The sequence below is a fragment of the Oncorhynchus clarkii genome, chromosome 5 (genome assembly GCF_045791955.1).
Source record: "Oncorhynchus clarkii lewisi isolate Uvic-CL-2024 chromosome 5, UVic_Ocla_1.0, whole genome shotgun sequence".
Taxonomy (NCBI): domain Eukaryota; kingdom Metazoa; phylum Chordata; class Actinopteri; order Salmoniformes; family Salmonidae; genus Oncorhynchus; species Oncorhynchus clarkii.
Genome location: NC_092151.1, coordinates 76,506,852 through 76,518,389, shown reverse-complemented (window position 1 = coordinate 76,518,389; position 11,538 = coordinate 76,506,852). Strand labels below are relative to the sequence as shown.

General features: G+C 41.4%; 1 protein-coding gene across 1 annotated transcript in view; it reads right to left on the bottom strand.

The window, feature by feature from the left end:
- Positions 1–2,254: 2,254 nt before the first annotated feature.
- LOC139410227 (guanine nucleotide-binding protein G(I)/G(S)/G(O) subunit gamma-12-like) overlaps positions 2,255–11,538 on the bottom strand; it is a 69,004-nt gene continuing 59,720 nt past the window's right edge. Inside the window, exons 2-4 of the mRNA XM_071155699.1 lie at positions 10,670–10,714; positions 10,461–10,569; positions 2,255–5,320 (exon numbers count right to left, since the gene is read on the bottom strand). Of these exons, the coding sequence (XP_071011800.1) occupies positions 5,195–5,320; positions 10,461–10,553 (219 nt within the window). The 5' untranslated portion in view covers positions 10,554–10,569; positions 10,670–10,714 and the 3' untranslated portion in view covers positions 2,255–5,194. The remainder of the gene's footprint in view (positions 5,321–10,460; positions 10,570–10,669; positions 10,715–11,538) is intronic.

Genomic DNA, 11,538 nt, shown 5'->3' with positions numbered 1-11,538 from the left:
AGGTCACTAGATAATTCACGAGGTCACTAGATAATTCACTGAGGTCATTAGATAATTCACTGAGGTCACTAGATAATTCACTGAGGTCACTTGATAATTCACTGAGGTCACTAGATAATTCACTGAGGTCACTAGATAATTCACTGAGGTCACTAGATAATTCACTGAGGTCACTAGATAATTCAGCACAATTCCAGATGCAGCATCTTATGTCATTTCTCGTAGGTAGTGTTTTTCTTCTCAGCTGTAGGTGTTAACTGCAAGCCTCAGTTCAGGGGAATGGAATGCAACACTTTCAAGTGATCTTTCATATTCAGCTGAGTAAAGAAAGGTGCACTGTTTAACCGGGTGCAAAAAGCTAGTACTTAGTTTTGCGTGTATTTAGTATGTAACATACACCATGTCTCAACAATACATCACTCCATTGACACCAATGGTAAACACTACAGTGTTGGTTATTTACACCCAAGGACACAAAGTCCATGTAACAACAGTTCCACACCCTGCATTCACATCAACATTTTTTAATTAAAAACGTCACACAGGAGGGAGAAGGAGAATTTCCACATACATATAGTTTCCTTGTGTGATGAGCAGCATCAGGGTGTTTGTGTGATCACCATGACAACCCTTGCTGTCACCGAGGCCCTCTGTTCGAACACAGAAACACCCTCTGTTCAAACACACCTGGCAGGGACAAAAATAGCCAGAGAGGAAAGAAAATATATATTACTAACCAGCACACTCAGGGGACACCAGAAGTGATTGTGTGTGTGTGCAGCAGAGCAAAGCAGGGGGACAAAGCCCTCAAAGAGCAGCTGATGAAACAATGTTCACACCCTCACAGTGGGGGTACTACTGACCACTGATTTCATCATGGCTATAAATAGACCCTATGAATGGAGGTGAGGCAATCACACTCACAGTGACGCACTGATAGTAATAATAGTGTTACAAATTAGAAGGCAACACAAGCAGTGCAGGCTGTTAACCACAAACCACCTAATGTCACGTCAGCATGATGACCTGCAATGTGGCTGTACTCCTGTGGCATCTTAATAACACAACGGAGCATTAAATTATACATTTTTGTCATTTAGCTTTCCCAACCTTTCCGGGGGCAATAACCACACATTTCTTTCACAGCATTGTATGTTTCAGGGCAAGTCACCATAGCTGTCTTTGCATGGGAGACATGGGTGTGAGCCCACATCGCCAGTCATCAGATCAACTCTAAGCAGTAGAATGCTATGCTGATTTGACCTGGAGTGAGTGAGAATAGAGGAAAGTTGCAAGTGGGCTACTACCTTCTCCCGAGGTATAAATCTAGTGGTTTTAGTGGATATAGGAACAAACTATAAAATCATAAAGGTCCAAATGAACTGCAGGTCAGGAATGGGGCTTCACTCCTGTGGGTGAAACAGTGTGGACTGGAGGTTAGGAGAAGGTCAGTACACTGCAACCTCACTCCTCTGAATTTCACAAGAGTCATGGAAGAATTGCTAAGCTGGGGGCACCACCAGTGAAACTAAACACACATGACACAAATGACAGGAATGCAACTAGGAGGAGCAAGCATAACTTATGAACAGAACACAGGGACATTACTCTGATGAACTCTGAATACACCGTTTCCATAGGTTTTTACCATGGATCTGTAGGCTTAACGGCAATGCCAACAGAACAGACTCATTTCATAAAGATCCTGATCTGTGTAAATATGCATATCTGGAGTAAGTATCAGGGGGCAGGTGAAATATACGTAACACAAGCATATCTTTAACCAGGTCGAGTACAGAAAGGAAGTTGTAAGGTAGTGGGTAGTGCAAACAAATACTTTTTTTCTGTCGAGCGGACAGGTAACACAATCACAGAGAATCTCCACAAAGCCCAGTGCCATCTAATATCAGAGGGGAGAGTGGCCAATACATCAATGTGAGCCAACATATAGGGCCTTACCTGGTTTTTGCCTGTAACATCAGACCCTGAGAGAGAGAAAGAGAGACTGACAGACAGAGAGACAGAGAGAGAAAGGCCACTGAAGCAGAGGGATCGTCACATAACAACCAGACCTGCCTGGACATTGGGGCAGACAGTAGGACAAAATATGGCAGAAATCAGAGCAAAATGGGAATGTTTACAGCCAGGTTACTCACTGACGTGGCACTAGCTAGTCTATTAGTGGTTGTGACAATTCAACAATCTATCCTCTCCACTTGTTCAAATGTATCTGATAATCATTGAAAAACAAGTATTATTTTCTACACACTTTTTATTGTGCCAGATGCATTTACAAATCACTACTAAATCATTAAAATGGTGTATTTAAATAAATTCATTAAGATCTACTAAATTTAAGAAGGCAAGAGTGGGAATAAAATTGTAATCACTTGAAATAGGAAATATATCCACATAGACAGTACATACTAGAGACCAAAGTAGCATCCAGTATGTGTCACAGAGAAAAATAAACAAGTTTTTCTTTAAAACTGTAAAATCCATTTGCAACATGAATTATTAAGTTGGCAAAAATCAATGCAACACATGCATCAAAATAGCATTGGCCTTTCATTGTAAATGTATATGCAGTGACATAACAGCGAGAAGAAGCAAGTGCAGAAACACATCATACAGGAACACACAACTTTAAGCGAGCTTTCAAAGCCACACCGAATATAATCTCTTGTGGACAGACTACTTAATGTAAATAGTATTTGACATGAGATTTTCAATTGTAGGTTGCCAAGATTACACAGAATATGGAGGCAAATAGCCTACTATGAGGGGACGTTTCAGTTGGTGCTGCCATCTGTCTCTATATATAGCAGTCTATAGTAATTATAGGCTTTAACCCACTGGTATAAGAGCAACTTTTTGTATTGCCAATAATGATACTGACAGACAAGCACTTCAAAGATGTGCTCCCTGCATCCACTGCGGATGTATTGATTCAGTTGTTCACAGTATTAGTATAGTGTTGTTTGAAGAGTGTGGCTAAAAAGTAGTGGTGAAATGTCGAAACGAGACTACTTTAATACTAAGGCCCTGGCTGGTTAAGCTGGGTCATGTTCATTTGGTAGAAAACGAAGCGAACCGGGTATGTACTACCTGAACTTGCCTAATTGTTTTAGTTTTCGGTTTTGCTATTGTCCGCCCTAATGAACACGACCATGGTCTCCGAGTTGCCTTTGACGGTCACGTGCACAGACAAAAAAACTACATTCTCCCAAACACACAATAACAATTATTATTCAACGCATGACCATTCAGAGAGTTGAAAAGAAGACAATGGAGCAGCTATTGTAAACAAGGAATGTTCACACTCAAGAAGAGATCATAATAACAGTTGTCACAAATTTAACAATGGATCACAGAATCCCTGTCAGAATAGAAGTTGTACATCTATCAATAAAAAGTTATTACAGTGAATCACTTTAAAAGCACTGGCAATAAAATACAAATCAGAAAACATTTCTAGCTTGGTACCAGATCTGTCTGTGCTCTTGCTTACTCCATTGATGTCCTTGTCAAGACCGTTTTTATCTTTGTTTGCCACTACAATGTGTTAAGGAGTTGGCACGATAGCACAAACAGATTAGCACCCAGTTTCCTCTGGTGCTGGTACAGATGTAGCGTCTTAATAACAGTTTTTCACAGCAGGAAAATAATCCTGCAGCAACAGGAAATGTGAATCATTATGTGGATTATAGTTAATGGACATTTTTTATACATTTTTAGTTAGGGCAAATCCAATCTGACATTTTAAAGTGGAAATGACAAACTTTAGAACCCTTTTTAAAACCTCAAATACACTGCAAGTTTGCTGTGCAGGAAATGTCCTGCAACAACAGGGTGATCAAATTACGATCCTACATCTGTACATTGGATAGACGTGATTGTGATCTTAACTTCTTCTCCTTCAGCCAAATAGAGACATCATTATGGAACAACAACTTTTACATCAATGTAAGGCATAGTAAAATAATTTAAAGGGTTAAATGGTATCTGCAACACTTCATATTGCTGCTACATTACCTATCTACTGTACCACATACAAGTAAGACAACTATGCAAAGTCACAAAGTTTGGTTTCTAAGGCAAAGGCATGGCAAATTCACAAGAGATAAAAATTAGTCTTTAAAGTTTAAAGAGTCATTCTTTCATCACAAAAGACATAGAAGTGGGATAGTTTGAATCTACCCCCACCTGAAAATGAAACGATCTCTGACATCTTTGCAGAAAAAAAACAATGCTGGTTAAACCTGCCAGTTCATGAGGTTATTGCTGCAAGCCATACGCTTTCCCTTACAAAACGACAGGCACCCTCTCCTGTTGTGACGGGACATTCACAGGCTGAGTCCCAAATGGCACCCTTTACCCTTTAGAGCACACATTTTAACCAGGGCCCATAGGGCTCTGATCAAAAGTGGTTCACTCTTTGGGAATAGGGCGCCATTTGGGACACAGAAATAGCTTACCAGCCCATCAGCACTGGTTTTAGAGTCCTCCTGTGTCATGGGACTGGGTGATTTACATAATGGGGTTATTACAGGCTTATCAGTAATATACAAACTAGACTGATTGTTTCTCAAAGAAGCTACTGTGTGGGGACTGATGACGCAATCAGGAGCTGAAAGGTTTAACTAGAGTGTGGTGCAAGTGCAATGCTTTATACTTCAGGGCCATTGGCATTATTTATGCTCTGGCTGATGTGAACATTACAGAGTTGGGAACCCCTAGTTCAAACCAAGTATTTAGTCTGCATAACATGAGATAACAATCTGAAAGAACACCAGTCTCTGTTGAGAGGAGCCTCAGAATGAGCTTTCATTCATTCATGACTGATTGAACTAAACTAAAACATTGTTTCTGGGTCACCAATGACCTGTTACATTTTGTCTCATGGTGCTATTTGGTCTTAGTTGTATCTGATAAAGAGAGAGCACACCAATGATTCTGATCCTACCAAAATGGCACTTGTTTATAAGAGTCCAAAAACGACACCCTATGCCCTATATAGTGCACAATTGTGGGCCCTAGGATAACATTTGGGAATCAACCGAAAGTACAAGGAAATAGGGGGAGTGGGGCTAGGCTGGCCTTAAGGCAAATAGTGTACCGGTATTAATGTCATATTTCTCTCTATAAAATAATATACAAATAAAAAAGTAAAGAGATTTCAGCTGTCCCGCTACTATAATATAGTGCACGGCTTCTTGTCTTTGAATGGGTTTTCAGAGGCTGGGATGCCCATGAGTAGAGGGTCGTATTTAGCATGTTCTCCACAATAGTGCATCAGGTCTGCTGAGGCCTTGGACACCTACGGGAGAGAATCATACAGCACGTTACTATGATGAACACAAAGAAACAGTGAGGTGGCTCACCAAGGAATGTAGTTTGTGTCCCTGAGAGATGCACATCCTTAGTAAAGACTGACTACCCTAAATCGATCCTGAACACATTATGTAGTGGAAATATACACTTGCTTACTACTTATTATGAAGCAATCTAAATCTGAACACAACTCCATTTTGCTCAATCCCTTCCTATAGGCCGAAAATCAAACAGGAAGTACCCGTGCTAAGGACTATTCAAAGCTGGTCTGACCAATCAGAATCCATGCTTCAAGATTGTTTTGATCACGCGGACTGGGATATGTTCCGGGTAGCCTCAGAGAATAATATAGACGTATACGCTCATTCGGTGAGAGAGTTTATAAGGAAGTGTATAGAAGACATTGTACCTACTGTGACTATTAAAACCTACCCTAACCAGAAAACGTGGATAGAGGGCAGCATTCGCGCAAAACTGAAAGTGCGTACCACCGCATTTAACCATGGCAAGGTGACTGGGAATATGGCAGAATACAGAGTAGTCATTCCCTCCGCAAAGCAATCCAACAAGCAAAATGTCAGCATAGAGAGGAAGTGGAGTTGCAATTCAATGGCTCAGACACGAGACGTATGTGGCAGAGTCTACAGACAATCACGGACTACAAAAGGAAAACCAGCCACATCACGGACACCGATGTCTTGCTTCCAGATAAACTAAACACTTTCTTTGCCCACTTTGAGGAAAATACAGTGCCACCAACGCGGCCCGCTACCAAGGACTGTGGGCTCACCTTCTCCGTGGCCGACGTGAGTAAGACATTTAAATGTGTTAACCCTCGCAAGGCTGCCGGCCCAGATGGCATCTCTAGCCGCGTCCTCAGAGCATGCGCAGACCAGCTGGCTGGTGTGTTTACAGACATATTCAATCTCTCCCTATCCCAGTCTGCTGTCCCCACATGCTTCAAGATGGCAACCATTGTTCCTGTACCCAAGAATGCAAGGATAACTGAACTAATTTACTATCGCCCCGTAGCACTCACTTCTGTCATCATGAAGTGCTTTGAGAGACTAGTCAAGGATCATATTACCTCCACCTTACCTATCACCTTACACCCACTTCAATTTGCTTACCTCCCCAATAGGTCCACAGACAATGCAATCGCCATCCCACTGCACATTTCCCTATCCCACCTGGACAAGAAGAATTCCTATGTAAGAATGCTGCTCATTGACTATAGCTCAGCATTCAACACCATAGTACCCTCCAAGCTCATCATTAAGCTTGAGGCCCTGGGTCTTAACCCCACCCTGTGTAATTGGGTTCTGGACTGCCTGACGGGCAACCCCCAGGTGGTGAAGGTAGGAAACAACATCTCCACTTCGCTGATCCTCAACACTGAGGCCCCACAAGGGTGCGTGCTCAACCATGTACTCCCTGTTCACCCATGACTACGTGGCCATGCACGATCTTGGACTCCAGGAAACAGCAGAGAGAGCACCCCCCTATCCACATCGACAGGACAGCAGTGGAGAACGTGGAAAGTTTTAAGTTCCTCTGACAAACTGAAATGGTCCACCCACATAGACAGTGAGGTGAAGAAGGCACAACAGTGCCTCTTCAACCTCAGGAGGCTGAAGAAATGTGGCTTGTCACCTAAAACTAGAGGTCAACCGATTAATCGGAATGGCTGATTAATTAGGGCCGATTTCAAGTTTTCATAACAATCGGAAATCGGTATTTTTGGACACCAATTTTTTTTTACACCTTTATTTATCTAGGCAAGTCAGTTAAGAACACATTCTTATTTTCAATGACGGCGTAGGAACGGTGGGTTAACTGCCTTGTTCAGGGGCAGAACGACAGATGTTTACCTTGTTAGCTCGGGGATTCAATCTTGCAACCTTACGGTTAATTAACTAGTCCAACGCTCTAACCACCTGCCTTACATTGCTGTCACGCCCTGACCTTAGTATTCTTTTGTTTTCTTTATTGTTTTGGTTAGGTCAGGGTGTGACATGGGTGATGTATGTTTTTTTGTACTGTCTAGGGGTTTTGTAGGTTTATGGGGTTGTTTACTATCTAGGTGTTTATATATGTCTATGGTTGCCTAGATTGGTTCTCAATTAGAGGCAGGTGTTTATCGTTGTCTCTGATTGGGAACCATATTTAGGCAGCCATCTTCTTTGGGTATTTTGTGGGTTATTGTCTATGTTATGTTGCTTGTTAGCACAGTGTTTCTTTAGCAGTCACATTCGGCTTGTTAGTTTGTTTTTAGTGTACTTCGTGTTTTTTTTCCGTCTTTTCATTAAATCGTGCATTCACACCACACTGCGCTTTGGTCTACTCCATACGACGATCGTGACAATTGCACTCCACGAGGAGCCTGCCTGTTATGCGAATGCAGTAAGAAGCCAAGGTAAGTTGCTAGCTAGCATTAAACTTATCTTAAAAAACAATCAATCAATCATAATCACTAGTAACTACACATGGTTGATACTACTAGTTTATCTAGCGTGTCCTGCGTTGCATTTAATCGAAGCGGTGCGCATTCGCGAAAAAGGACTGTCATTGCTCCAACGTGTACCTTACCATAAACATCAATGCCTTTCTTAAAATCAATACACAAGTGTATATTTTTAAACCTGCATATTTAGTTAATATTGCCTGCTAACATGAATTTCTTTCAACTAGGGAAATTGTGTCACTTCTCTTGCAACAGAGTCAGGGTATATGCAGCAGTTTGGGCCGCCTGGCTCGTTGCGAACTGTGTGAAGACTATTTCTTCCTAACAAAGACGGGCAAACGGGATGATTGAACAAAAGCACATTTGCGAAAAAAGCACAATCGTTGCACGACTGTACCTAACCACAAACATCAATGCCTTTCTTAAAATCAATACACAGAAGTATATATTTTTAAACCTGCATATTTAGCTAAAATAAATCCAGGTTAGCAGGCAATATTAACCAGGTGAAATTGTGTCACTTCTCTTGCGTTCATTGCACGCAGTCAGGGTATACGCAACAGTTTGGGCCGCCTGGCTCGTTGCGAACTAATTTGCCAGAATTATACGTAATTATGACAACATTGAAGGTTGTGCAATGTAACAGGAATATTTAGATTTATGGATGCCACCCGTTAGATAAAAGACGGAACGGTTCCGTATTTCACTGAAAGAATAAATCTTGTTTTCGAGAGTTTCCGGATTAGACCATATTAATGACCTAAGGCTCGTATTTCTGTGTGATAAATCAGACTTAATTGATAGAGCAGTCTGAGCGACGGTAGGCACCAGCAGGCTCGTAAGTATTCATTCAAACAGCACTTTCGTGCTTTTTGCCAGCAGCTCTTCGTTGCGCGTCAAGCATTGCGCTGTTTGACTTCAAGCCTATCAACTCCCGAGATTAGGCTGGTGTAAACAATGTGAAATGGCTAGGTAGTTAGCGGGGTGTGCGCTAATAGCGTTTCAAACGTCACTCGCTCTGAGACTTGGAGTAGTTCCCCTTGCTCTGCATGGGTAACAATGCTTTGAGGGTGGCTGTTGTCGTTGTGTTCCTGGTTCGAGCCCAGGTAGGAGCAAGGAGAGGGGCAGAAGCTATACTATTACACTGGCAATACTAAAGTGCTTATAAGAACATCCAATAGTCAAAGGTATATGAAATACAAATCGTATAGAGAAATAGTCCTATAACTACAACTTAAAACTTCTTACCTGGGAATATTGAAGACTCATGGAACCACCAGCTTTCATATGTTCTCATGTAAGGAACTTAAACGTTAGCTTTCTTACATGGCACATATTGCACTTTTACTTTTTTCTCCAACACTGTTTTTGCATTATTTAAACCAAATTGAACATGTTTATTTATTTGAGGCTAAATTGATTTTATTGATGTATTAAGTTAAAATAAGTGTTCATTCAGTATTGTTGTAATTGTCATTATTACAAATATTTTTTTTAAATCGGCCGATTTAATTGGTATCGGCTTTTTTTGGTCCTCCAATAATCGGTATCGGCGTTGAAAAATCATAATCGGTCGACCTCTACCTAAAACCCTCAACTTTTACAGATGCACAATTGAGAGCATCCTGTCGGGCTGTATCACCGCAGGGCTCTCGAGAGGGTGGTGGGGTCTGCAAAATGCATTACCGGGGGCAAAGTACCTGACCTCCAGGACACCTACAGCACCTGATGTCACAGGAAGGCCAAAAAGATCAAGGACAACAACGACCCGAGCCCCTGCCTGTTCACCCCGGTACCATCCAGAAGGCGAGGTCAGTACAGAGAGACTGAAAACAGCTTCTATCTCAAGGCCATCAGACTGTTAAACAGCCATCACTAGCACAGAGGCTGCTGCCTACATACAGAATTGAAATCATTGGCCACTTTAATAAACAGAACACTAGTCCCTTTAATAATGCCACTTTTTAATAATGTTTACATCTCACATTACTCATCTCGTATGTATACTACTGTTCAAAAGTTTGGGGTCACTTAAATGTCCTTGTTTTTGAAAGCAAAGCACACATTTAATGGACAAAATAAGGCCAGCATCCCAGAGTCGCCTCAACACTGTTGATGTTGAGACAGGTGTTTTGCAGGTAGTTTTTAATGAAGCTGCCAGTTAAGGACTTGTCTGTAGCCTTTTAAAATGATAAACTTGGATTAGCTAACACAACGTGCCGTTGGAACACAGGAGTGATGGTTGCTGATAATGGGCCTTTGTACGCCTAAGTAGATATTCCATAAAAAATCTGCCGTTTCCAGCTACAAGTCATTTACAACATTAACAATGTCTACACTGTATTTCTGATAATTTTTCTGTTATTTTAATGTACTTCTTTCTTTCAAAAACAAGGAACTTTCTAAGTGACCCCAAACTTTTGAACATTAGTGTATATACTGTATTCTATACTATCTATTGCATCTTAGCCTATGCCGCTCTGACATTGCTCATCCATATATTTGCATATTCTTATTCCATTCCTTTATTTAGATTTGTATGTCTTAGGTATTCGTTGTGGAATTGTTAAAGGTCCGCGAAGGCAGTTCTTGCAGGATAAAAAAATGTAATATATACGTACAGTCTATTTAGGTAATTATGGGTTATGTTTGAGAAGCGTACCTTAATCCTCTCAATGCTGGCCTCTATTCTCAGCTGCTGGACTGTCCTCCTGGCATGGGCTGTGTTATTGGAACTCTGCATCTTTGACGACATGATGGTCTCCACACACCTGTGTTGAAACACACATACTGGACTCAGTACTGTATAACACTATGGAAAATAATGACTGACAATAAATTAATGAATTAATAAATGACTATTGGATATACCTTCCACAATTCTGGAGTACTGCCAATTTTTTCTGTGTGGCTTATCTGGAAAAATGAAAGAAAAGCACAATAAACCATAATTAAATCATCATTTCAACATCCACATAGGGCAGCAGAACAGATAGTCCCTGGATAACAGTCTCATAAAAGGTATCCCAGCTACATCAGCAGGCACGTCTTACGTCTTTGTACAGCAGATGGTGTGTTGGAGAATAACCCAAGATGGTTAAGTGCCAGGAACAGAACTTTGACAAGCTGCCGAACAGAACATACAAACACGCCGTGGCTAGACGCAGCTGTTACTCTTACTGTCCTTCCCCTCCAGAGTAACTTTCCAAAAGTGAAAGTCTGAGGTTAATCTGCAATTTACTACTCAACCAACAACCTACGAACAAGCTAACGCACAGACTGGCATAGACGAAAGTGGTTGCACAACCCACACACAACATGGGAAGTCTGCATTGGTCTTAGCGTTGCACGGGTATACCAAAACTTAGAATTTCAATACAAAAAAATTACATTTGATACTTCTGTCAAATGTGTCTCACGTGATTGAGAGGATCAAGTCTGTGTATAAATGCAGCCCCTTCATAGAGTGAAGAGCAAAGTGCCTGCTCCACTCCATTCATTGCTAGAGCTGTCTGGGCTGCATTGTTAGCTCCCCACTCATGCTGCACAGAAATGAACACACTTGAATAATGCAACACGGCATAAAGTGTTGAAACTGTTCGCAAAACAATGTCCATACAGGCTAGAACAATGCAAGACGATACCGGTAGCTTCCGGTTTTAATTGTAGGCTAACGTTCCTTGCTAGCTTACAGCTGAAGCAACATCAATTCACTACCGTAGTACTTTGTTTGTGCAAAC